The sequence below is a fragment of the Leptonotus elevatus genome, chromosome 14 (genome assembly GCF_054856555.1).
Source record: "Leptonotus elevatus isolate MCC_2025b chromosome 14, RoL_Lele_1.0, whole genome shotgun sequence".
NCBI lineage: Eukaryota > Metazoa > Chordata > Actinopteri > Syngnathiformes > Syngnathidae > Leptonotus > Leptonotus elevatus.
The window spans coordinates 8,402,198-8,428,162 of NC_141252.1; the positions used below are offsets into that span (position 1 = coordinate 8,402,198).

Genomic DNA, 25,965 nt, shown 5'->3' on the forward strand with positions numbered 1-25,965 from the left:
TCATTTGCAGCAGTAAAGACTGGTTTGTTAGTGAAATTTGCCAGACTACAACTGCAATAAAAAAAATATTAGAAAAATCCCTGACAACATGAGGGGTAAAAACGCATTTCTTTACAAACTGTTTTTTTTCCCCCATAGAAATGTTAAATAGGTTTGCTTTTGTTGCCTCGGTGTAGCAGTGCGCTAAATCGTTGTATGTGAATAGCATGAATGCTAGTAAGTAGGGAGACCGGGGCTAGTAGTTGTCACGTTGCAATTTTCTTCTCCACCAGAGGGCGCAACGAAAAAGTGGAATACTAGTTTTCTTCATATAAATGGTCAGGGGCTGTGTACTGTTTGAGAAGAGAATATCACATTGTGAGCTCAGATGAGTGCCAGTTATGTTTTGCACAACCAAAGTAAAAATTGAAACCCCAACCCTTGTTTAAACCCGAACCTGAGTTTAAAACCCCAATTTGAAACCCTTACTCAACCCTGAAAAATGACTTTGAAACCCTAACTCAAATCTGAAACTCTAATTGGAAACTTTAAAACTAGTTTAAAAACATACTTTGAAACCCAAACCCAAGTTTCAAACCCTAATTTGAAAGACTAACCCAAGTTTGAAGCCTTACCTTGAAATCCGAACACTACTTAACTCATTCACTGCCATAAATTAATTTTAAAAAAAGATTATTAAAAATTAGTGGCAAGAGGCGATTAATTTTTTTTATTGTAATTAATTGCATGACTCATGATTAATCACAAATTTTATATCTGTTCTAAAAAAAACAATTCTAGGTTTTCATACTCAACATGAGTGGGGGAATTTCATTTTAGTGGTAGAATTGAATGATCTGGTTACTGTATTATATAAATCGGTTTCAGTATTTTGTTACATGAAAGCATGACCTCTCAGAAGCAAATGTAGAGCATTGTGAAATTGTGCTATTGTTTAAAAAAAAGAAAAGAAAAAAAGAAGACAAAATATTGCAATTTTTTATTTTTATTTTTCCAGAATAAAAATAGTTTAACAAAGAACTTCATTGTGTCCATTTTGACATGTATTTACAGCAGAGGATGAAACAACCACTGTGTGTTGTCCGTTTCATCTCCTCTTGGCTCCATTCCCAACATAATCACACAAACACACGCACGCATACACTTCCATCGCTGCCCTTCACACAGCACCAGGGGGCATGGGGTGGGCATGGGGTGGGCATGGGGTGGGCATGGGGTGGGCATGGGGTGGGCGCGGGGGGATTCGGGGGCGCTATTGCTGTGTCTTGGTCGAGGTAACGATGAATTTTGCATTCAGGAGTTGATGCGGAGGACTTTGGCCACCACACTCGAGTCTCTTCGTTTAGAGCAGGTAACGTCGAAGCAGCTCTTGCATGTTGGCTTTCGGCTTGCTGAATAAACACACATGGGGAGATGACCGTGGCGGGGTGAGGGTGGGGGTGGGGGTGGGGGTGGGAGGGTGCCTTGACACGGAAGTGACACTTAAGCACAAGGACATAATGCATTTCAGGGGATGGACATCTATTCATCGGACATTAGGAATTGTGTCAAAATAGAGTGCACAATTGAATGCTACAGTATTGGGGGGGGGGGGGGGGGAGGGGGGGGGGCGCAAAATAAAAATAAATAAATAAAAAGAAAGATGTTGAACTGTGAAAGGAAAAAAAATCAAACATTACAAGAAAAATGAAGTTCAGCGAATATTTTTTCAATTGTGTTATGAAAATAGGAGAATAACTTCTTTTTTTTAATAATAAGAAAAAAGTCCAGATTACAAGAACAAAATCTAAATGTTGAGAGAAATGTAATACAAAAAGCCAAAGTTCCGAGAATTGTTATTTTGAAAAGAAAAAAAAGATTATGAAGTCGTAATGTAATAGTCGAAAGTGAAAAAAAAAAAACTGATTATTTTAATTGGTTTTGGGTGGAAAGTCAGAAAAAAGAAAAAAGTTGCATTAACCGTAGAATAAGTCATTTTGAGAATAAAATTATGAGGAAGCTTAAAATTGCAAGAATGGGGTCTTATTTTTTGAGAATAATTTATTCCAAGAAAAAAGTATGAAAAAGAGTCAATGTTACAGATTGAAGTTTGTAGTTACAAAAATAAAAATCTTGGGGGAAAGTGTACAATTATGACGAGCCATCATATAACGCGGACAAAGTTCTTTTTTTTTTTTTTTAATAAATAATAGATGGTCTTCATTAAAACTATCGAGGAATGATGTCAGATGCCCATCCCCAACTGATACCTTCATTGCATAATGACAAAGACCACAACTACTGCGCCTTCTCTCCTCGAACGCGCACACATGCTCGCACATCAACGGAATTATTGCATGCGTTTTACCAGCGTTCCTGTTACTGTGCGCTCATCATGGGACCCGTGTGTGGCGTTATTGTCCCTCCGTGCCAGCTCAATACAATCACATGATGCTGGCCTGTGACGACAAAAGGCTGAACAATCAACAGCAGAGTGTTAATGAAGGATGCCTGAGTAGTTTGGTGGCCAGCGGTACCCCGCGATCGCTCACGCAAAAAAAAAAGAAAGAAAGAAAAAAAAAAGCGGAGCGAGGAGGCGTGGCGATTCAAGTCAAGCAATGAGCAGAAAGGTTCAGAGGTCAGCTTGTATTCGTGGTGGCGTTAAGCACCAACTCTATGGCTGCGGGGAGGGTCTATTGGTCCAATCAGGTTGATGGGGGTGTTGGGGATGGCTATGGCTGTCAGAGCTGGTTTGCAGTGCAGAGCGGCAGGCTGGCACAGTGATGAGGGTAATGACGTCTTAGTGTCACATCGGATCACACGCAATCACACGGCACGAGCGGACAGGCAGGAGTAAAGCAAGGGGGGGGGGGGGGGTTGGTTTGTCCAGGCCCGACAAGTCCAAAGGTCTTCTCGTTAGTCTTGCTGTAGTCCTCGGTGAGGCTGGCTCTGATCCAAAGTCCCACTCTAAAACCGTTGGGTCAAAAATAACCCGATTATGGGTCAGATAAGGACAGACCCCCAATTGGCGACCCAGGACAACTCCATTTCTATAGTTATTTTTGTTCAAAACACCCACATTTTGGGCTTTGTATATATTTAGTGAGAACGATGAGTTCAACAAACCCATTGGCACGGATATCGGCGAAGGAACACACTTAAAAAACGTTGGGTCAAAAATAACACAAATTGGGTCAAAAAGGAGTCCACCCAACTTCTTGGGTTATTTAAACTCTAGTGGGCATCAAATGCTTGGATTTGCGCACTTCATTTAACCCAAGCTTTTGGTTTAAATAAATAAATAAAAACAAATGCTGGGTCGTTTATTTAACAACAAAAAAATGATGAGTCAAATAACCCACCAAACTGCCCCATCCAAAAAAAAAGGAAAAAAAAAAAGGTTATTTTGTGGGTTACTCATTTGACTCTACATTTTAAATAACCCAACTTTCTCAGTTCAGTTGGGTTATTTATTTAACCCAAAAAGTTAGGTCAATATAAAACACACAAAAGACAGTTTTATATATGCAAAAAAAAAAAAATCTTTTGTGGGTTAATCATTTGCCACCCCCTCAAAAAAAAACATTGGGTTGTTTTGTACATGAAATCCAAACAATTGGGTTTTGTGGCTTTCTCCTAAGACCTAACTTTTTGGTTAAACAAATAACCCAATTTTTTCGGATTAGTTAGGTTATTATTAAACCTCAAAAGTTGGGTTAAATAACCCCCACCTCCACCCAAAAAAGTGGTTTTGTACATACAACCCCAAAATTGGGTTATTTTGTGGGTAGTGGCTTATTTTACCCAACTAGAGTAAATAGCCCAACCCAAATTTGGGTTGGTCCCTTTTTGGTAAGTAATTTGCGACCCAACTGTTTTTAGAGTGGATGAGATGCACACGTCTGCCTCAGGTTGACCGTAAAGGTGACAACAGTCTCACTACACAGCCCAAAAAGGAAAAAAAAAAGTTTTGTGCACAACAACTCCAAAAATGAGGGTGTTTAAGGTTATTTATTTGACCCAACTTTTTTTGGATTGAATGAATAACCCCCAAAATTCCAAGCGGCAGTTGGTCGGTCCCTTTTTGACCCAACAGTTTTCAGCGTGGCGAGATCAGCTCTTCACATGGTCAGGAAGTCACAAGTTGGACCGTCTGCTCCTCGTCGCGTGCGTTTAGGCCCAAATTCAGGAAGGCTCGTTAAATCCTCACGTTTACTATGTCTGATTCTCCTGTGCCGAGTGCTCCTACAACACAGGAAAGTCAAGTTAGGATAACCTTGGATTTCCTTGAATACACTGAGCTGCAATAGCCCAAAAAAGATTATTTAACGTCTACCCAAATTTTTTTTTGTAATTGCCTCGAGCCACAAGATGGTGTAAAAAAAACCTGACCCTCCTCACTTCTGTACAGATCATTGGCTACAATATGGCACCAAAGCAGTATTTTTATATTGGATAGTGCTATCGACTTGGGGGAAAAGCAGCAAATAGGTGAGTTTGAAAAAAGTTGTTACTTGAAGGAAAGTTTTATTTTTACAGAGTAATTAAAATAATAATAATAATAATACTTAATAATTATTATTAATAATAATAAAACAACAAGTTGTTATGAGACTAATTTATTAAATCCTTCAAAGTCTGAGTATGAGAATAGTCATATTTTCAAGATTTAAAAAAAATATATATTTTGGGGGGGGGGGGGTTGAGAAAAGTTGTTATATAATTAACAAGAGGCTGTAGTAGCTCAGTGCCTGGCCTTATTTCAAGGTATTGGTACTACCAATATCAGCATCCTCCTTTGTGGCAGTTTTACTATCAGGATATGGAAATTAGAAGATTAGGAAAATTGCCATTAATTTCATGTAATTTGAAGAAAAGTGCTAAATTGGAACATATAGGTCTTTCGTTAAAATTGACATTGTTTTTTGGGGAATTTTTATGTATGAAAAGTACAAGTGGTATCAGTATTTGGTATCGTTAAAGAGCTGAGTACTTACTGGTATCGGACTGAAAAAAAGTGGTATCGAATGTCTCTACTTGTTTTGAAGTGATAAGAAAAAACAATAATACAGTGCTTTTATTATTATTATTATTAAAAAAATATATATATATGTATGAGAATTAAGGATAGGACTTAAGTCCCATTATAAGTAAAGAATGTTAGGACAAAAAAAATCATATTACAAGAATAGTAACATTCCAATAATCCTGTTTTAGTCGACTACACTGTAATGCCTTTTATGTCGCAAAATGATTTATGATTTTTTTTTTGCCGACAAGCTAAATTGAATTTTATGTATCCCTTGATGAAAATGTGGACAAAGTAAAGAGGGGAAAAAAATGCATAGAGTACGAGCAGGCTGATTATTTCCCATCGCGTCAGCTTACCTTTCATTCACTAAGCGGCTCGTGTCCATAAAGAAAATAAATAGACTCCTTCATCTGCAAACATTGGCTTGCGCCGTTGCCTGCTTCCTTCATGTTTCAAAGTACAATCCAGAGTCACGGCGCACAACAAGGTCCGAGCAAGATCCTTCGGCAAGATCCAGTCAAGGCTCTTAAATGACATTCAAAAAGCCTCCAAACATTGAAAGGTTACTTTGTTCAAAATTTTGGATTGCTCCAGTGTTTGTTTTTGTTTGTTCACACATTAATATGCTCCTTCTGTTCCAAAAAGGGGGGGGGGGGAGTTTTGCAAGTCATTAGTTGACTTAATTTATAGATATTCATAAATAAAATGTCATAAATTAACGTCCAGTAGATAAAATACAACTTATATATATTTTTTTGTCCTGAAGCGATCACGTTGTGCTTTCAAACAAAAAGTAAAAAAAAAGAAAGAAAAAAAAGAAGCAGCAGATTTTTGCCAGAGATGAATCCAGATGTTTTTTCTTCTTTTTTTTTTTTTTTTTGCAGATGGAAAAGGCTAGTGTCTATCTGTGTCGGCTGGATAATCCATTGCTGTTAGCGGCGGGCTCTTCCAGCTCGTCATCCTCGAAGCCGTGAAAGGTGGAGGCGTCGCTCTCCGACGTGGTGGCGAACAGCTCCTCGGCGCCGCCCACGTTGCCGTTGCCGCCGCCGCCGTCCTCCTTCTCCTCGCCGCCGTCAGCTGGCTCGCGGGACAAAGAGGAGCAAAATCAGTCCGATCATAACGATTCCAACTCGGGCTAAAACTTCCCTTGAGACTCTTTGAACAATTGAAAGTTGAATGTAAATATATTAAGGCTTTCAATACCACGATTAAATCTTTAGACATTTCTAGAGTTATAAATGACATACAGTAACCCCCCCCACTATTACTGATATAGCCCTGCTGATTACACAAGTAATTGACACCACCCTAAAAATGTCTCTGCTTATATTAATAGCCTGTAAACTGTAAACACACCACAAACTACTGTCCTAAAACAGTAACTTGAATTAACACTTATCTCTACAAGGGGTTTTATATATATATATATACATATATATATATTTTTTTTTTGTGTGTGTGTGTGTATATATTTGTAATTATATATATAAAAAATGTGTGTGTATATTTTTAATTACGTATTTATTTATTTATTTGTATTTATTTATTTTTATGCGACACCTCTGGGTTGTGTGTGTGTGTGTGTGTGTGTGTGTGTGGTGTCATCATAGAAAGTGATGACAAAGAAGAGAAGCCGGACTTATGATAAGCAGAGCAGCAAATGCGCTAACTCACTTGTGCATTGGCAGGCTGTGCAGGGGGCGCCAGATTTCATGAACTTCTTGTTGCCGTTTTGACATTTCTCACAGTATCTGTTGGGAATCCTGGTCCCAAGTGGAGCCTTTGGACCTGAGAGAAATGTTTAAAAAAAAAACAAAAAAAAAAAACATTTAATTCGGATCCTCAGAAGTATTAACAACTTGAGCAAGAATTTCACCATGACACATGACATTGATTAATCATGACAAGTTATTCACATATCCTTCCACGTCACAAAGTCAACTCGCTTTTTTTATTACCCGCAGCCATTTTCACTGAAGCAACCCCCTTCGCTCAAAAACATGGAAAGATTCGAGTCTCTTTTTTCATCAGGGAAAAAAGTATATTTGTATCCGTTTTGCAGCAATTAGCATTAGAATATAAGCCAAGTTTCCTCATTATTCACAAATCTGTTTACAACAGTGGGGGGAAACGGCTTTGTTTGTTATACTCTGATGCCACCTGCTGGCCGTTTTTTGTAATAACTATCATTGCTTTAAGCGACTTCTTCATGTCAGAAGCTGTATCAAAGCATTCTGTATGCTCTAGCATAAAAAAAAAATTATAAATACGTTTTTGGGACAATATTTAAAATAGAAAGTTTTTATAGGTTTTAGGAGCAAATGAGTTAAGGAAAAATAACAACAAAAAAAACAGAAAGGATCGTGGAAAAAGAGCATTCACATCTTTATAAGTGTGAAGGGGAAACTATTCAGTAAAATATGCAAATACGTCACTTTGTAATAATTCAAGATGAAATATTTAACTGTATCTACATCTAACATTGTTTTTTTTTTTTTTTAGTTTCAGGTATTGTGTTAGCCTTCGTTAACTATACCAACCTCAAACATCCTAACCAAAACAGATGAAATCCTATCGGCAGACATTCTGATTGTTACAATAGTGACTAAGAGCTGGCAGGTAATTAGCAGACTATCAATAATATTGCTCCCATTGGTTCCCTGTGGAACGCCAGAGGACATGCAAATGGCAAAAAACACCAGAATAAAGATAAACACATGAATCCTTTTTTTTTTTTTTTTGCTGAACGCTTGAGCACTGAAAGGCAAAGCTGGCCAACGACATGCAGTGGGTTCTTACGTTTGTGTCTGTCAGCGGGCTGTACGGAAGGAGACGGCACAGAGCTCCTCCCCCCGGCTCGGTCCTCCTCGGCAGGGTGGGAATTGGTATAGTGGTAGCTTAGCCCCGTGCGGCTCCTGTAGCGCTTCGCATAGACTGTAACACGCGCTCGTCTCTTCAATCTACACCCACATTAAGTTGCAACGACACCGTAGTTAATAAACTAAGTTACCTGAGGTTGTTGATTTGGAATTATTCCTTTGTTTGTATCTGTCTGGAAGAGAAAATGAAGAAAAGAGCCTTAAGCGAGTGTTTCCCGTGTCCTGGAAGTGCAACGTGTACTTACTGTCACAGACGTATGGCTTGTCATCATCCAGGTCAGCCTTCCTGCGGCCTGAACCCCGACCCTAGAAACAAACATGAAACCACACGCTTAACCTTGAGCTGCATTTATTCAAAGTATCGATTTGTAATCTAATTACTTACTCTTCCTTTGCCCCGGTGTCTCCTCTTGGGAGTGTCCGCCTCGTAGTCGTCGTCGTCATTGAAAGCATCTTCTGCCGCGTCTGCTTCGAGGACTCTCTGACGTGAGAAAGATGAGACGCGAGGATGATGCCGTTTCAACAGACAAGTTGTTTTTGGTCTGCTTAAGATTATAGTGGAATTGAAATACAGGATTTTGTTTTTGAGAGTGGAAATTGTTTAGCATTATTTGCAGGCTTGATGGAGGTTTACGGAGGATAAAGAGACGGATCAACGAGGCTTTACGGGGAAGTCGTCCTCCCAAAATTCTTTACAATATGTTCGATGCAGCCCCGCAAGTCTAAACATGGTATTCTGATTAACTCATTCACTGCCATTGACGGCTATAGACGTCAAAAATTCATTTGAACTATTTCTATTAGTTTAATTTTTTTTCCCACTTTTGTGAAAAAAACTAGATTTTTTTTTTATTGTACATTTAAAACCTGTATAAAATTGGTGAATAATCATGAGTTAACTAGGAAAGTCACGCGATTAATTATGATTAAAAATTAATCACCTGATGCCCCTAATATTTAATAATCTTTTCTTTTTTTATTAAGAAAAAAAGAAAAGTTTATAAAAACTAAAAATTACTTTTTTTTTAAATTAATAAAAAAAGAAGAAAATATTAAATATTAGGGGCGTCAGATGATTAAAATTTTTCGTAATTAATTGCATGACTTAACTAGTTAACTCACGATTAATCACAAATTTTATATCTGTTCTAAATGTACAATAAAAAATTTTAGGTCGTCATACTCTTGTTAACAAAAGTGGAAAAAATGTTTAACTGATATAAATAGGTTAAATGAATTTTTGACGTCTATAGCAGTCAATGAGTTAATATTTCAGGGGGCGGCCATTTTGCCACTTGCTGTTGAGTGAAAATGACATCACAGTTGCTCAGGGAATGACCAATCACAGCTCACCTGTTATCTGAGTTTAGTCATGTGACGTTCACAAGCTGAACCGTGATTGGTCATTACCTGAGCAACTATGATGTCATTTTCAGTTGACAGCAAGTAAGAAAATGGCCGCCCATGAGATGAATAAAAATTGGTGGATTTTGCTGCTTCATTCATATTCCACAAACCCAATATTCAATTAGAAAGTGGTGTTTAGACTAGTGGCGGTGCATACAATCTATTATTTTCAAAAGAAAAGAAAATAGGAAATTATAAGCCATTTTGAGGAAGGTGTCAACTACCTGTGGATTTGGACTATTTTGCTCCACTGACTGAAAGCATTCAATGGAATGCGTTTCCTGCTATTTGATTTTAAAGTGAAATAAAAGTGACTGCCCAAAAGAGAGCCGAGCTGCTGTTGTGGAAAAGAAAAGAGAAAGTGACTTTTTGATCTCCTTTATCTCGATTCTTGCCGGCATTTAAAGGATTCTTCCTTGGCAGCTTACACCACCCTCACTTTTGTATTTTTTGCTCAACCGTAACGAGGGTTGATTTTGGCAGAACGCTGTGCACCTTTTGTAAATTGGGATGTTTAGAGCTCTGTTGTCAAGTTGAGCTACGGCTAAATAATAAATAAATAAATACAAAATTACACAAGCGCACAGCAGATTAATGTGAAAGAAAGCACCTGGATCTCCAGCAAACTCTCCTCGTCGTTCCTGGAATTCCTCTTGTCGAGACCTTCGCCTCTTAGCAGAGCTTCTAACGTTGTGCTCTGGGTGGGCAATGTGTCCTTGGCCATGAGGCTGTTATCTGCCCCCACCCCAAAAAAAAAAAAAAAACAGCAACATGTGAAGAACAATCCAAACTGCAACTCAGTTTTCACACTAATCTTAAATTGTGTGCGGTTTTTTTTGTTTTGTTTTTAAATCACTATAAAAATACAAATTAAGTACCAAACACGATTAATAAACAGTAATGGGGGGGGGGGGGGGTGCTTTTGTAATACATTTGAATGCAAAATTAAAATGAATAAAACTGGCACAGTGGCTGACTGGTTAGCACGTCCGCCTCCCGGTGCAGAGGACGTGAGATTGAGTCTGGCCGTCGCGTCTTCCTGGGTGGAGTTTGCATGTTCTCCCCGCGCCGGCGTGGGTTTTCTCCGGGTACACCGGTCTCCTCCCACACGCCAAAGACATACATGGCAGGTTAATTGAACACTCTTAATTGTGCCTAGGCGTGATTGTGGCCGTGAATGGTTGTTTGTCTGTGTGCGGTGAATACGCGGCTAAGAAAATGGATGGATAGAATTAAAATGAATCCGATAAGTCGATTAATCGATTCTAAAAATATTCGATAGTGACAGCACTAGTTTTCACACTGCATGTTTCTGTTCATCTTCTCTTTCAGCTGCGCGCCACTTAAAAAAAAAAGCAAGTATCAATTTGCTCTTGCATCTGTTTGCTATTGTGCATGTTTCCCTTGCAACACAAATGTGAGTCACAGCCGCCACTTTCACAACCGAGAAGAAAAGGCGTTGTCAATAATGTTGCACTATTTGGATATTGTGCTGGCTCGGGGACCCCGGAGATACATCACTTGGACTTGAGCACATCATCCAGAACTCGCCTCCAACAAAAAAAGTGTGTAGGAGGAGGCAGGTGGAGAATGAATAAGAAGCTTGGAGACCGACATGGTGCATCTGATTTGAAAAGTCTCTTCGCCACAGTTGATGGCGATGCAGATGTGTCATGGATGTTGGAGAGGAGGACAGATCAGATTCAGCTGTCGTTCTATTCTCCCACCCCCTCCCCCCTCTCACCTGACATGCCTCCTGCAGCACAAGCGACAGAAGGCTACATAGGTGAGGAGCAGACACACAACTCCTCTGCAGCCCCTCACCATTGTGTCTGACTTTCAACTCTCCGCGACGAGACAGGGGCCCACCTCCCCTCCCTCGCTACTCACCCATGGGAGCCGGTGGGCTAAAAATAGAGCCGGCAGCAGCCTGCAGCACGGAGGCTGATTGTGCATGCAGCCCAAGTCGCTACCACGCCATCAGCACGACAGTAAGCTCGCTCGCTCGCCCGCCCGAGCGCAACTTTGCCGGCTTGCTTGTGCTGATCCACTTCTGGCCACATGCGCAGCGTGCTTAGCATCCCGAATGACAAGTGAAATCAATGTGCGCGTGTCGCCTCTGCTGGGCTCTCCCTGACACAGCACTCAGTTGGGGTGGGGGCAGTCGAGGGGGAGGGGGGGGGATGTCTCAGTGGAAAACAAAAAGCAACAATGAGATGTGCTTGGGAAACAAAGGCAGAGTTCAGACGCTATCTCTCCAGTTTGTTTTGACTTACAAACCATGAAATGGACAAACCCTCAGATGAACTTGAGAGTTGTGAATTTTCCGAGACATCAAACGTACTACGTAACTAAAGACAGATATCAAGTTGAAAAAATATGGCACAACAGTGACATTAGCAAGAGTTGGGCGTCACTCCAAAAGTGATGAAAAGAGAGGAAGAGAAGAAAACTAAACAGGGAGGCCCACAGTAACATGGAAGGAGCTGGGCCAATTGCTGGCAAGTATTCACTAGTAACATGTGACAACAATCTCCCATCTTCGGCATGTCTGGGCTATACATGGGGTACGACATTGAATTAATAATAACGAATATTCAAATTCATGTATTAATAAATGTAATTATGATCATCAACTCATTCACTGCCATGAATTCATAAAAAAAAAAAAAATATTAAAAATTAGGGGCAACAGGCGATTAACATTTTTAATTGTAATTTATTTTCTTAATTAAAAAGAAAAGAAGAAAACATTATTAAAAATGGCATCAGGCGATTAACATTTTTAATCGTATTTAATTGCATGTCTTCACTAGTTCACTCACAATTAATCACAAATTTTATATCTGTTCTAAATGTACAATAAAAAAAATTCTAGGTTTTCCTACTCTTGTTAACAAAAGTGGAAAAAAATATTAAACTAATAGAAATAGTATGAATAATGAATTTTTGACGTCTATAGCCGTCAATGGCAGTGAATGAGTTAATATGAATTAATTTAAAATATATTAATAAATGTAAATACATTTCTAATAAACTTGGAATGAATGTTGATCGTTTGAGTTCAGGAACTACTTGCATGCACGGCGGCCATCTTACGTTGCCACCTGCTAAGTGTGCCTAAGTTGAATAAACTGATTTTGCTGCGACAAGTTCATGATTTTCTGTCTCTGCGGCAAAAACGTCACAGTCTGTATATACAAGTATACGCGTGTATATAAGCCTGTGTGTCTGGTGCACAAACCACCAGATATACGCAAGTAGAGATAAACAAACATGGCGAAATTCAGACACAGCACAGAACCACACTTTTAGAAACTGATTGCATTTATTAGGCGAGTGAGATGAATTTATTGACGGTAGAAAGTAAGAAGAGGAAATGACATCATTTGCGTCATGATGTTGTCCGGGCAGTATTTCAATTGGTGTATTGCAATTGTGATGTATACGGGAATAACTCGCGCATTTAAAACGGATTTTCCTGAATGTTCGGGAAAACTGGAATTTTGACTTTAAGCCAAATATTGACTGCATGTAAATATTAGTCAGTGAAGCATAGAGGTGTCCCAATCAATGGCTGTTTTTCTTCAGCTGCCGAGTCAAGGTGGTAGGAATTATATACAGTTCCGAATAGCAGTCTGTGTAGAAAGACCCCCCCCCACCCCCCAAAAAAAGTGTCAAGAAAAGTCTACTAGAACATCTGGACTTTATTTGAGGTTACACAGGCAGTCTGAATAACTTACTCGTTACCATTTAACGTGAAATTAATTCTCAACATAGCCACATCCCCAGTTAGAAAAACGTTTGCAAACATTATCGCGGTTGCATTTCATTTGGTTCTCAATTAAGAAGGTTATAGGTCAAGATGGTAAAAGTTTGCCAATGATTGATCTTGATCTCGTTTTTTATAGCACAAAAACTTGCCATTTGAACAGGGGTGTGTAGACTTCTCATATCCAGCAAGTTACCCAAGTCCTAAGTCCTGACTCCTGAAGTAGCAAAGCAGCCCCAGACCATCGTCACACTGCCACCCTCTGCATTTTATGTTTACTTTGGTCATGTTTGATGTTTAAATTTGTTTGATGATTATGCGACAAAATAATTTTAGATTATTGTCGCCTTTCTATCAATGTTTTTTTTATGTAAAAAAAAAAAAAGGAAAAAAAGAGTAATATATAATAGTTGAAGATTTTATGAAAAAGTTATGTTGTTTTTCAACTGAGTTGCATGCGGATAATTTTTTCCTCTTCTAAATCCATGTTGAAATGTGAACGCATACGTTTCTAACCATCAGCAAGGGATCAATTAGATTATCAATAAATAGCCACGAGCAAAAATCAATAAGGAAACCAGCAACTACCTCAACGTACAGCACGTGCACTATCACTGTTATTTTTATACGTACAGATTGTTGAAGTAAACAATCAGGAAATAAACTGTGATGAAAGGGATATAGTTGATACACAGTGAAATGATACCATAATATTTGGAATTAAATGTTTATGTTAGTGAAACGTCCCGGCGGGTTTGCAAGCCTTGGACAGCACAAACAAGTTAATTGAGCTAAGAAACTGCTTGCAAGACACACAAGGAGATAAAAGACAGTTACTAGCGCTAAAAACCAAGCGGGAGTAAATAGCGGGACAATATCAAGGAGCAGGGTCAATGTAACATCTCAAGAGGCACCCGGGAGAAGGCCTGACTTTATTCCATAACATGCATTATTAAATACCCTCTGCAGCGGAGCTCTCGGCAGAGCTAAATCGAATTAGGTGTTCTCGACACAAAACACGAGTAAACGTGGCCATGTGGAAAAATGACGGGCTTCCGCTTTTGGCGTCCACTCTGATGCAAAAGCTACAGTGGGATTTTTTTGTGAGATGATTCCACAATCGTGATTGAAAATCGCATATGAGAGACAGAGGAAGCGCATGGCGGCAGGCGGCAAACATACCGAGCTTGAGACCAAAGATGCCCAGGCTGGGGTCGGTGGCGGTGTGCAGCCGTCTCTTCTTTCGCCAGCAGCGGGCCGGATACGTGTACATCTGCCCGGCCGCCACCCCTGCATCATATTTTTTTTAAAACGTGACTTAGCAACAAGTCTATTGACTTTTGGTGGTGGCGTTTAAGAATTCTGGAGACAGCAAATGTTTGCCGCGTGGGTGAAACCACAAATCGTTAACACAATTGATCAAAACTCACATTTGACTGTTTTCCAATACTCTTGTTTTTTTGGATGTTTTACAACAAATAGAAAAATCAACACGTAATCAGCTGATTTTATTACCAAGGGTGTCAGGTGACTTTTTAATCGTAATTAATCGCATGACTTCAATAGTTAACTCACACATTTTATATCTACAATAAAATGTACAATACATTTTTTTTCCTAAGTTTTCATACTCTTGTTAACAAACGTGGGAATAAAATGTTAAAATAATAGAAATACGGCTGCATCTTTTAGTCATTGATACAGTAATTTCATAATAATTCATAAAATTGAGTTAAAACAAAAAACAAAAACGGGTGATATTGATTTGTGTTGGTCATTTTTCTGCCACTAGATGGCATAACTACATTTAAAAAAAACGGGTGACAGCTCAGTACATTTTTCTTTTCATATTAAGAGTTATCTCATCTTTAACATGAAGTAACTTGTGAAATTCTGCATTTTAAAAAAATGTAAAATACAACTTGACCCCAATCTCCACCAATTATATGCATTATTATGAAATGCATTCCTGCTAAATTTTTATGTGGACGTGTCTGCTGCGTTGCGACTGGAATTCCTCCAGTAAGGCTTTCCAAGTGAGGGGTGGTCGTTAATCGCACGTTTAAAAAAAAAATGTGTGGCATCAAAGGAACTTTAATGTTGAATGTCATTATCTTTGTCTTATGTTATAAAGAGTATTAAAAAATACAATTTAAAAAATCTTGTTCGGAATACTATATAGATCTCACAGCCATGTTGTTAGTGTAAGCAGTGCATAAACTACAGCAATTGGATTATTTTATCAAATTAAATTATCATCCAGTTCCAAGGATTTGAATAAAAAATTTCAATTTAGCCGTTACGGTCCACTTGCATCGGGGCAATGCACACCTGCTAACTGCAGCACGATTTATTCACCCAGAGATGTCAGACATGTTTGGGGATTTTGGCAGAAATTTGAGCTCCACTGAGTGACAATCTGGTTTTATGACGTCTTCGGATGTTATGAATAAAGATGACCTCAAGCGCAATCATTATTTCAGTAATTGTTAGTTAGTAGAGTGTGTGTGTGTGTGCGTGTTTCCACCTGGGCTGCGGTGATGGCGTTCCATCCATATGTAGCAGTTGTTCTGTGCCACGCCGGTTTGCGAGTCCAGGAATGGCAGGCGCACGCTGCGTTCGGCGCACAGGCGGGCATTGTAGCTGCGGCACTGCTCAATGGCGTCCTTATAAAACTGGTCACCCAACCTGACGAGCAGTTGCAGAAAGATATTGAAGTTCATTTAAATATTTATGTTTCAAAGAACCATGTAGTTGAAAGAATAATGGCTAATGACTAGCGTGAAAAGGACAAATTGTTTCCTGTTGAGCTACGGATTACAAATTGGTTGCGCGATTCCTGCCCATAGAAAAATGACCATTTATCATGCGTGTTATTGGCTCCTTTCCCGTCTGGCTTATATGAAGTGTCTCCTGCGACAAGAGAGCAGTTAAGACTCCTCAGATTTAGTTCCACTTTCCTGAGCACCACTGAGACTTTGGCTGTCCCTCAGCGTTTCAGTGTTAATATTCAGAGTGGGATGGCGAAGGATATTTCACAGTCAAACCCTCAATCTCTGCCACATGCCTGCTATGGTAATTAGCCCACTTAATTAATCTCGGCCGAGTGGCGCGCGCACAAGGGCAGGTTCTAATTTAACTATGTCAAAGATGGAGGGGTAAACGCTGGGGCTCGTGAATAGGTACCAATCGTCTGTTGTCTAGTGGGGGAGCCCGACGGGGCAAACCATGGCCACCGGTCGTCCTAGTTGCAACATGGCATCTTTGCACGGCCGTAGCATAATGAGCTCCTGCCACGTGTTTTCAATTACAACACGAGGAAGACAGCCATTTTGAAGGCAAACTAATGAGCTGACGGCTGCGAATCGAGTCTGGAATCGTTAAGTGGACCTGGGGAGGCGGGAGGCTCGCTTGTCCTGCGCTCACCCCCCTCTCTCTCCGCCTCCAGCCCTGGCTCCTGACAAGACAATGTGCAGCAGATGAACAGTCGTGTCAGGAATGCTGTCCGCACAAAAGCCTGATACATGGTGGCTCGGACAAAGCCACAGTGTGTGAGGCCGCGGGGAACAAGTGGACAGTCACAGGTACACTGAGATTTGAAGACGATACGATGCAAAAAATATACTATTGGACCAATTACAGTCAGACCTGCCAATTTTTTAATAATCATTTTAATATTATTTATAAATATAATATACGGTAAAAAATATATTGATTTTTATATGCTATATTTATTTATACAAATTTAAAATAATTTAATAATATTTATTTATTTATTTATTTAACTAATCCTCTGAATTTCAGCCTCAACAGCAAATATTCAGTAAAAAAATAAAAATAAAATAATAATAAAAAAAATCGGCAATTTCTGTCCTCCATAAAACAAGACTGATTATCTTTGTGTTGAATAAAAAAAAAATCTAAATCAAAAGTTTTTACTTTGGAAAACAATGATCAACATTTTTGCCTATTTTCCGACATCTCACAGGCCAAACCAGTGACGAATCATAATTTTATTATATATTCTGCACTGTTCATATTAAATAATGTCCTGAGATGGAAATTAAAACGTTTGCTTTATCTGATTCATTGATTAAATCGACACAATCGACTATTAAAATAATCGTGAGCTGCTGCCCTAGAATGCATGTTATAAATCAACAACAATAATAATCGAGGATGGTGAAGTATAAAGGGGATTTGCGGGGGTTAGAATGGGTCGGCCGGCAATTAGTGAAATCCATGTATGTTTGAGGCCCAATAAAGAGCGATGGAAAAAATATAAATATATACTTTTTTTTTAACCCAAGAATATGTTGGGGGGGGGGGGGGGGGCTGAAACATTAAATTAAAGTAAAACGGGAGGAAAAGCAATGTTGAAAACAAATTTGCATATTCGGAGACTTGTTTTCAGCTTTGCTTTTCCTGCTGAACCGCATGTATGTGGTGGCCCAATATTATTTTAGTGCATCCATTCATGCGAGTTGGCCAACAAAATAGATAGTGGTTATATACATTCCAGACCCATCTGTAATGGGTGAAAGTCCGCCAAACAAAGAGATCATATGAAAACGCTTTAAACTTAGCAAAACGGACACACAAACACACATTTGAAACAAATGTGAATACACACACACAACAATTACCAGTATAAAATGTAAAGAAAATACTTCATACATTGTAGTGTCTATAAGTATAAGTAAGGTTTTTTACAGCACATTTTAAAACACGCAGTTACAAAACACTTCACAAATACGTAAACATGCAAAATTGAGACAGATTGGGTTCAAACAGACAAACGTAGACGAGGACGCAAATATGACACTGCTGGAGAAATCCACTTGGAAAAAAAGAATAACACAAAAGATGGGATCAAAAGGGAAGTCTGTAGAAAGGCTTAACGATATAAATGAGTTCCGAGGCTTTGTTTAAAACAGCCCAAGGCTTCGGGAGCTCTAACAGATTGTGGAAGATGGTTCCACAGAGTTGGGTCTGAGAAAGCAAATGCACGGTCACCTTTTGTGTGAGATATGTGCCTTTAAGAGGCGGGGCCTTTGAGAGTGAGGGCCTGGGAATGAGCTGAGGCAGTGAGCAGCTCTTGGAAGAGTGCGCTCTTTGCGATCATGCGTTTTACTGCTCTCCCAGAATTCAGTGAACGACTGAAAAGGGCATTGGTGACAGTGGCTCCCCTTTCCCACTTGTAAAGGCATTACAACCAGTAAGTATGCTGTAAAAATGCATAAAAAAAAAAAAGCTTAAAAAGCTGCAAAATCATAAAGAACCGGGATACGAAAGAAAGAATATTAAAATAATAATAATAATAATAATAATAATAAAACAATAATAATTGACTGCCAATTTTACATAGTCAATCAAGAAACTTCGAACGTGCATCTCTAAATGTGACATTTTTTTCTCAAAATGCACATCAAACTCCAAGCTTTGCCCTTCGCTGCCATTCCTCGACATCAGCACACATCAGTGATGGAACGCGACATGACATATCAGCTTACAAAAGCGCACACCAGCTGTAAATGGTCCCTGAAGTGGACTCAGCTTCGAAGGCGCACTCAAAAGGGCACGCCACATGAAAGCAGCTCTTGAGACCACTCAAGTTGAACGTCGGATACTAATCAGGCTCAGTGACTGCGTTTCAGGAGTAGGAGCGGGGTTGCCGGATGGGTTGAGACAACAAATATGTGGTTAGTTAGAAGTATTTTGGTTGGTCCAAGATGCTTTAAGAGTCCCCAGCTGCAAAATAGGAGATCCTTCTGGTTCATGTAAAAGGATACAGAGTCAGAGCTGCTCACCTTTTACTCATTCAAATGCATGCAAATACGCTACACTGTTTTTAGCCTTCCTCTTCAATAACTGAATTGCATCGTCAATCTCAAATCGTAATTAAGACATATTGTGAGATGGCAAGAAATTCTTTCTTATAGACCAATTATAGGCCGGACCGTTTATCGGTGCCGATGTTCAGCATTTTGACATATGTCCGCATCGGCCTTTTTTGATGAATGATAGGCCGATAACTGATCCATTTAAAAACATTAACTTCATGGAACTATTTACATTTTCAGTTAACTGCATAGGAAATGCTGCTGACCCTGGGATCGCTCTGCACCTTCTGTTTTTGTTTCACATATTTGGAAATTTTGAAAAACTTTATTTCCTATACAAAATTATCAAGCTATTGTTTATGGTTGTATTTAACTTCATTTTTTTTTTTTACACCAATATTTTCCCATTTAGTGAAAATATCGGCCTCAAATATCGGTTATCGGCCCCCTTGACTACTAATAATCGGTATCGGCCAGCGGTCTCGCTCCACTTTCTCATACTATATCCGGAATTGCAACAAAAGTACATTTACTTGCCATTTCATATTTTTTTTCTTTCAGCAACCCCAGGTAGCACAGTTGAGCTTGAATGACTTTCCCATCTGCTGTTTGCTGTCCATCCGCCTCAAGGCATAGAAAACACAATATTGTAGACTGATCAAACTCAACATGATTGACAACAAAATATCAACATTTCTCATGTCCATTCTAACTTATGACCAGCACAGTTGTGTACAAACTTGGTCGGGATCAACATTTAGAACTCACCAAGTGAATTTTTTTTTTTCTAAGCTACATTTTGAAGCGATTTTTTTCCAGTGAAAATATTATATATAATATTTTATATATGATATTTGTATTTTGACATGAGAACAGATCGGATTGTTCTAACTCAGTGAGGTGTTCCTTTTATCCTTTTTTTTTTTTATTCCAAATGAAGCAGTTCAGTCACACAGCCTCTTCTTGCTGTCTGTGTCAAAACTAAGTCACAATTTGGTGTGGTTAAGTGAGCCTTCCAGCTCCGCTTGTGGCATGTGCTACACACAAGCTTCGAATTATACAGTTAGCGGTGTGCATGAAATGGAACAAAAGCTAATCACACAACCAAGCGTAAGGCCTCCGCTATCAATGTGTTCCTGTCAACAGTCCGCCGCAGTTACATTGGCTGCGCCGGTAATGTGACAAATGTGTCAACGCTCATTTTGCATGTCACTTTGCATTTCTACTTTGCCGTGGAGACTCTTCAGTGAGACGCATCCAACGACAACCCAGACGACAAGTCGTACTTCATTTACAACGTTTGCAATGTGTGCGCAGCTCATTCACAGGAAGCAGCAGCTACCACACCGACGCAACCAATCGCAGGAAACATAGCTCGACAGTGAACGGGATTGAACCAGACCACATTTCACCGCGTCGCCGACTTGTCGGTGAACAGCATACATGACTCACTTCAAAATAGGCACGATACCACTGGGCAGCGCAGCTCCTTTCAGTTTGGCATGCAAATACAAAATTTCCCAAAATAACAGACCTAAGCCGTACTACTACTACCACCACAGTGCGGCTGCAACCGCAAACAAAATGCCTAAAGAGTGGAGATACTGTAGACACACTGCAGTACAGTGAATAGATTTGCAAAATTCAAAACCGGGAGGCTACAATTTGGCTGAAAATGACACATACAATGAATTCTCACCAAATGTCAGTCAATCTTCATCAACGGGGGAAGATGGCCGACATGCGCCGTATCCTATTCGGCGACCGGGGGGGCGCTTCAATCGCTAATGCTAAATGCTATGGTTGACAGTTCAACAGCGCTAAACAAGACAATGCAAGTCACCATTATCCAAACTTTTTTTGCTCCGTCCCGGCAACTACTGGAAACTGGCTGTGTCGTTTACCCGGCCTTGCATTGTAACATTGGAAATATACCTAAAAAGCTCAGTGTGCATTGGGTCTAATCGGCGAGCGGCATCCGCAGAGGATAGTAGGACTACATTTCACGAAAGCGGGAAGTCGATGTCATTCCGGTATGACCAAAAAAATAAAAAATAAAAATAAAAATACCTGCTGGCGGTTATATGCAGATGAGAATGCAAACTAGAAAATAGGAAATGGGTTTATCAAATGAATCACTTTGACAACTTGTGTGATTGGCATACACATGACAAAAAAAAAAAAAAACGAAATGCCGGGACGGGACATGGTGTAACCTCGGGACAAAATGCGATTGGCGAAATCTGCTGGGATTTGGATCCCAAGACTCAAAACAGAGACTGTCCCGACCAAAGCGGCACATCTGGTCACCCTACGTAAACAACTGGAGACAACCACAATATATCCCACCCAGCCATGCTGACCCTTGGTTGCAATAGCTCATCTCCTTTTAAGCCCCACCCAACAACAACAACAACAACAACAACAAAAGTGACAACAGAGAGGGTGAAAACGAGTTTCACGCTGTATCCCAGCAATTCAGTAAAATTTACTCCGCCTTTGTACATGTTTTCAACACTTGTTCAGGAGAAGTTTTTTTTTTTTTTTTTTAACATTTATTAGAGTATGATTTTCATCCAACAATTTTTAAATACATTTATATGCACCGGTGGTAATCATTCATAATAATGATAGTAGCTGTAAAGATTTATTTGCCAAACATTTCCAGACCATACAGCAAATACAAAAACAAACACTTAAAAAATGGAAACTAGAACGGTAAGTGAGCGTTCCTTCTTCTAGTTCAGCGCGTACCGTTCATAACCTTGAATGTCGAAACTGTTGTAAATCATCACCCCCCCCCCCCCCCCTCCCTGTATTTATACGCACTATAAAAGTAGTTCTGCAAAACAATCAGGTTCGAATAGAAAGATCTGCTTCAATGAAACCTTGAACTGACTGCTTGAACGACACTGAATCGATAATACCAATGAAGGAACACGAGTGATACTATTGTGGGACGAGGTTGAGATTTCTAGTATGTTTAGTATGTTACCAAGACAACATTTGAATGCCATCCAAATAAAACGGCAATCTGTCTTCAGAAGGACAAAAAAAAAATCTCTGTGGTGGCCGTGGTAGATAAAACGACTAAAAATCCTATTGTATCCCCTGATGAGTTACAATTCACCAGCCACAAGCCAAGAGGACAGAAGGAACAATTTCTTTAATATTATTTTGATTGCTGTGTCAGATTTCATCATCTGAAGTTATTCGGCACCAATTGATCCGTACGTTGGCATTTTTCACATCGAAAATGTTAAACAATTTTAAACATTTATTGGTAGAAATGCGATTTGATTTTCTCTTCTTGAAGTAAAACAACAAGCCACGAAGAAAGAACACGAAATCATCCACTGGCTACTGTGTTTTTTCTTTGTTGGACTGATTGACAGGTTACACTGTATCGCGCCATTATGATGTCACAATTTAACAAAGCCGTAATATCTACACACGGGACTCATAGGACCGGTTAATCGCTGCACCCCTACGCGACATATGGGTTGGATCGGCCCGGTGTGATGTCACTAGCCGGACGACGTGCCTATCCTAGCCCACGAAAAATATCCATAAGAACAGAAGCTTAGTTTTATTCAATTAATATTCAAAGCGCCATCTTAATCAGCCCAATTTTAAACCATTTCCCTAAAGTGAATCTTCCTAAGGTCACGCTGGCCCTCTGGAGCAACATCCAATTAGTGTCAAGTGCAACTAATTATAAATCTAACTATAGTGTGAAATGAAGTCGCAAACCACAATTTTATAATGGCAGATTAGAACAATTCATTATGTATCATTTAACATTATAGTAACAACGTATAACCAGAACTAATAATTTTTGGGTAAAATACACTACGGAAGAGGATTGGGTCCAGTGACGAGAAATATTGCTAGAAAAATACTTGAATTATTTTTAAGTAATATCTTAAATATTATTGCAATTTGATGACAATAAAGTTCATCTAGAGTATATGAAAAAAATGTACAAGAAAAAACTATTTGGGGATATTAATGATTGTCGAAGGATGACATTTTGTCACATTAACACCAACATAAGTATGAGCAGTTTAATGCAATTATTGATATGATGACAGTCGATTAATAAAAATTCAACTTTTTTTGCACTCAAAATAAACTATTTGTATTACTTTTATCATATACACATTCTTTATGACATGACTATCCGTTTAGCATCATTTTCTTCCTTCTTAAATAAAACTACCAATATGCTTTTTCTTGTTTACTTTTCATAGGAATTGAGATATTCTATGACAATTTATTCTCAGATGAGGAATATTTTCCACTCTGGGGAAAAACACTGCATTCTCGTAATATTACTACTTTTTTTTTTTTAATCATGGGTTTTCCTCTTTCACAAAAATAAGCATTCTTGTAATAAACTATTGTGCTTTTGCTCTTGGAAAAACAACTTCATACAATTGACTTTTTATATGTTTTGTGTCTTTTGTATCTCTTATAAGCCTAACTAACCCTCAGTATATTCTCGTAACATTACAGGCGTTTTGGCATAAAAGCACATTACCAGAATTTAGTCTCGCAACATTCCGCTTTTTTTGTTCTTCAAAATATGACTACTCATAATATTACGAGCTTATTCTAAGAACAAAACAAAAAAACTGCACACTCTTTTCACGAAAAAAACAACTTCCTCTCCCTAACACTAGGCTCAGGGTTTTTGTTTTTTTTAACGTACAATTTTCTCATAAAATCCTATATAACAAAATACATTCAGAAAAAAAACTATTGACTGCTTACATACATGACATATTCTGCTGCCGACACTGCTTTTCTCAGCAATAATCTTCCATCTGTGCGAGTTAATTCGAGTTTTTAGAGCAAGTGTCTGCATTTAAAACATGACACTAATTTTGACGTCTCAGAATTTTGGCCTGAAAAAAATTGGTGAATATTTTTTAACTGAAACTTGTCTGCGGCTCTGCCAATCGGAGAAGTGGGTTCCCCGAGTAGATGACAAAATGGAGGAAAATAAGGCTAATGTCAAAAAACAATGCTGGCGTATTACTCTATGGAGGTTGTTTTTTGACCACATTTTCTAAAGGCGATATCACACAAAAACATTCCTCAAACTTTCCCGACAAAAAGCTCAATTTCTATATAACACTTGGTCCGATTTTCTAAATTCTTGCTGCAAAGTACTTAGGTTCAAGTGACCTTTCCAACCAGATTTTGCATTTTGACAGATTTGTTTTTAAATCCTGTCACGTGGCCCTCCTACATACACTATCATTGACACCGGACAACAATAAATACACGGTAAATGTTATGCTTTAAAAACCAGCACACCTTCAAAGTCAGCCATGAAAAAACACAAGTGGTAAATATTAAAAGGATTTTGTTGGGCTCTTAACATCAAGTGCTGCTTTGAGCCTTTCGGCTGCCAACAAAATAGAGATGATTGCACAGCTAGCAATAAATGCACAAGCAAACGATACAGATTTAGGTGAGATTTCCTGCTCGGTGCGAATACAGGCGGGGGTCCGTCATGCTAAAGAATGACCACAGAACAGCGCCCAACGCGCCTACAACATGGCCAAAAACATTACATGCCACAGGCTGTACACACTCAGCCATAAATTATATGTTGAAATACGGTCGCTGGCTCGTCTCCCCCATAGTTGCACGTGTGAACTGGCGAATACGACACACATCCATCCCATATGTTGTGTGAGCTGCATGCATTCGATTCCCAATCCAATCACAAGGAGGGTGGAAAAGCACTGGGCAACAATGGTGACAGGCGAGCTTGTAGTGAGGCCCACCAAGCTCCGGGCTAAGGAAGGAAGGAAGGAGCAAGAGGGGCACCTCTTTCTGGAGGAGCAGATGGTTCTCCTGCTTGTGCCCAACACTTCCTCCCTGTTGGAGCATCTCTCTGACAGATGGGCCCAGGATCCTGGACCAGACCAGGCTAATCTCTCACACTCCTCCACTTAAAGGCACAGTGGAGCACGCTTGCTTTAGTTGCACGAAGATGAGGAGGAGGATGGACTGACTCAGTGTGCAAATAATCATAGTTAAAGAAGAAACAGACCTGCTTTCTGGACTGTATGTACACCAGTGAAGCACTATGTGAACAAAGGATACATGGAGGAAATAAGGTGGAGCGTTGTAGCATTGAAGGGATAAACAGGGAAACAATTGCACATATTGTGGCAGAAATGTTCAGTCTTTTATTTCCCCCAATGTCTGTGCTGGCACTTTGGTCGATTTGGCCAGCAAAGCATGCAAACACAAAATGCCTCCTCCTCCTCCTCCTCCCCCCTCGCCGGCTCCTGACCACGTCTGCGCTCCGACGAGCCAAAGTTGACATGTCGACAAATTGCAAAAGTAGAAAGAACTCTCGGAATGTCACTCTAATATTCCGCCGCGTCGCTTGACAAAAAGCAAGCGAGTAAAAAAAAAAAAAAAATCGCCTCTCAATTCGTCCGAAAGCAGCGAAGCACAGTGTCGACACTTTGCTTTGCTAACTAAAAATATATAGCCGAGGAAGGCGACAATCTCCGAAAAGACTGTTTCGTCGCAAGCTAATGTCACATTTGCAGGCGACACGTTGAAATCTTGTGAAAATAAAACAACTATACCGAGGCTACTTTGCCATGCAAGAAGTACACCAACATGAAATTAGACAGCCGTCGCGGCCGAACACTCGCGGTCGGGGCTCGCATGCACGAACAGCTAGCTGTACCACGCAAGTTGGTAATAAAGTAATCAGTCACAGTTTACCCCAAAACGTCTAAATTACTTACGCTTTTAGTGGATTCTGAATGACAGCCGCCATTTTGCTACAATGTAATGCAATATCGGCGTCTTGCAGTTCTGAGGGAAACCTATGGAAACGGACCAATCAGAGCTCGGGATGAATTCGTTGGCCAATGGACGTGCGGTATGTGCTGATGGGGCGTGGCTTAGTGGTGGTAAACTGTCAAAATAATTTTAAAGGGTTTTCCCTACATTATATATTTTACACAACTGACTGAGCAACAGAATGTATAACTAGAGTCGCAACTTCAATGA

At 39.5% G+C, this 25,965-nt stretch overlaps 1 protein-coding gene across 3 annotated transcripts; it reads right to left on the bottom strand.

Moving 5' to 3' along the window:
• Positions 1 to 969: 969 nt before the first annotated feature.
• On the bottom strand, positions 970 to 25,765 carry LOC147162844 (zinc finger protein DPF3-like). 3 transcript variants are annotated; one of them, XR_015097149.1, is made up of 11 exons: positions 25,698 to 25,765; positions 15,597 to 15,757; positions 14,252 to 14,359; positions 9,908 to 10,032; positions 8,276 to 8,371; positions 8,136 to 8,196; positions 8,022 to 8,063; positions 7,811 to 7,945; positions 6,686 to 6,799; positions 5,368 to 6,088; positions 970 to 4,224 (listed from the first exon to the last, which is right to left on the bottom strand). XR_015097149.1 is itself a non-coding variant. In XM_086095457.1 (10 exons), exons 1-10 carry the CDS (start codon positions 25,727 to 25,729, stop codon positions 5,913 to 5,915), a joined length of 1,050 nt encoding a protein of 349 aa, XP_085951583.1. In that variant the 5' UTR covers positions 25,730 to 25,765; the 3' UTR covers positions 970 to 5,912. The 3 variants fall into 3 exon arrangements, 1 of the variants encoding a protein (XP_085951583.1); XR_015097150.1 differs by lacking the exon at positions 25,698 to 25,765 and adding an exon at positions 19,450 to 19,542; XM_086095457.1 differs by having other exon boundaries at positions 970 to 6,088.
• Positions 25,766 to 25,965: the final 200 nt, after the last annotated feature.

Excerpts from the sequence above, each read along its gene's own strand:
- LOC147162844 (XM_086095457.1), bottom strand. The coding sequence starts at position 25,729 with ATGGCGGCTGTCATTCAGAATCCACTAAAAGC. Across the intron at positions 10,033-14,251 it reads CATCTTTGGTCTCAAGCTCG|ATAACAGCCTCATGGCCAAG; the intron begins GTATGTTTGCCG and ends GGGTGGGGGCAG. Across the intron at positions 6,800-7,810 it reads GCCCGCTGACAGACACAAAC|GTCCAAAGGCTCCACTTGGG; the intron begins GTAAGAACCCAC and ends CATTTCTCTCAG.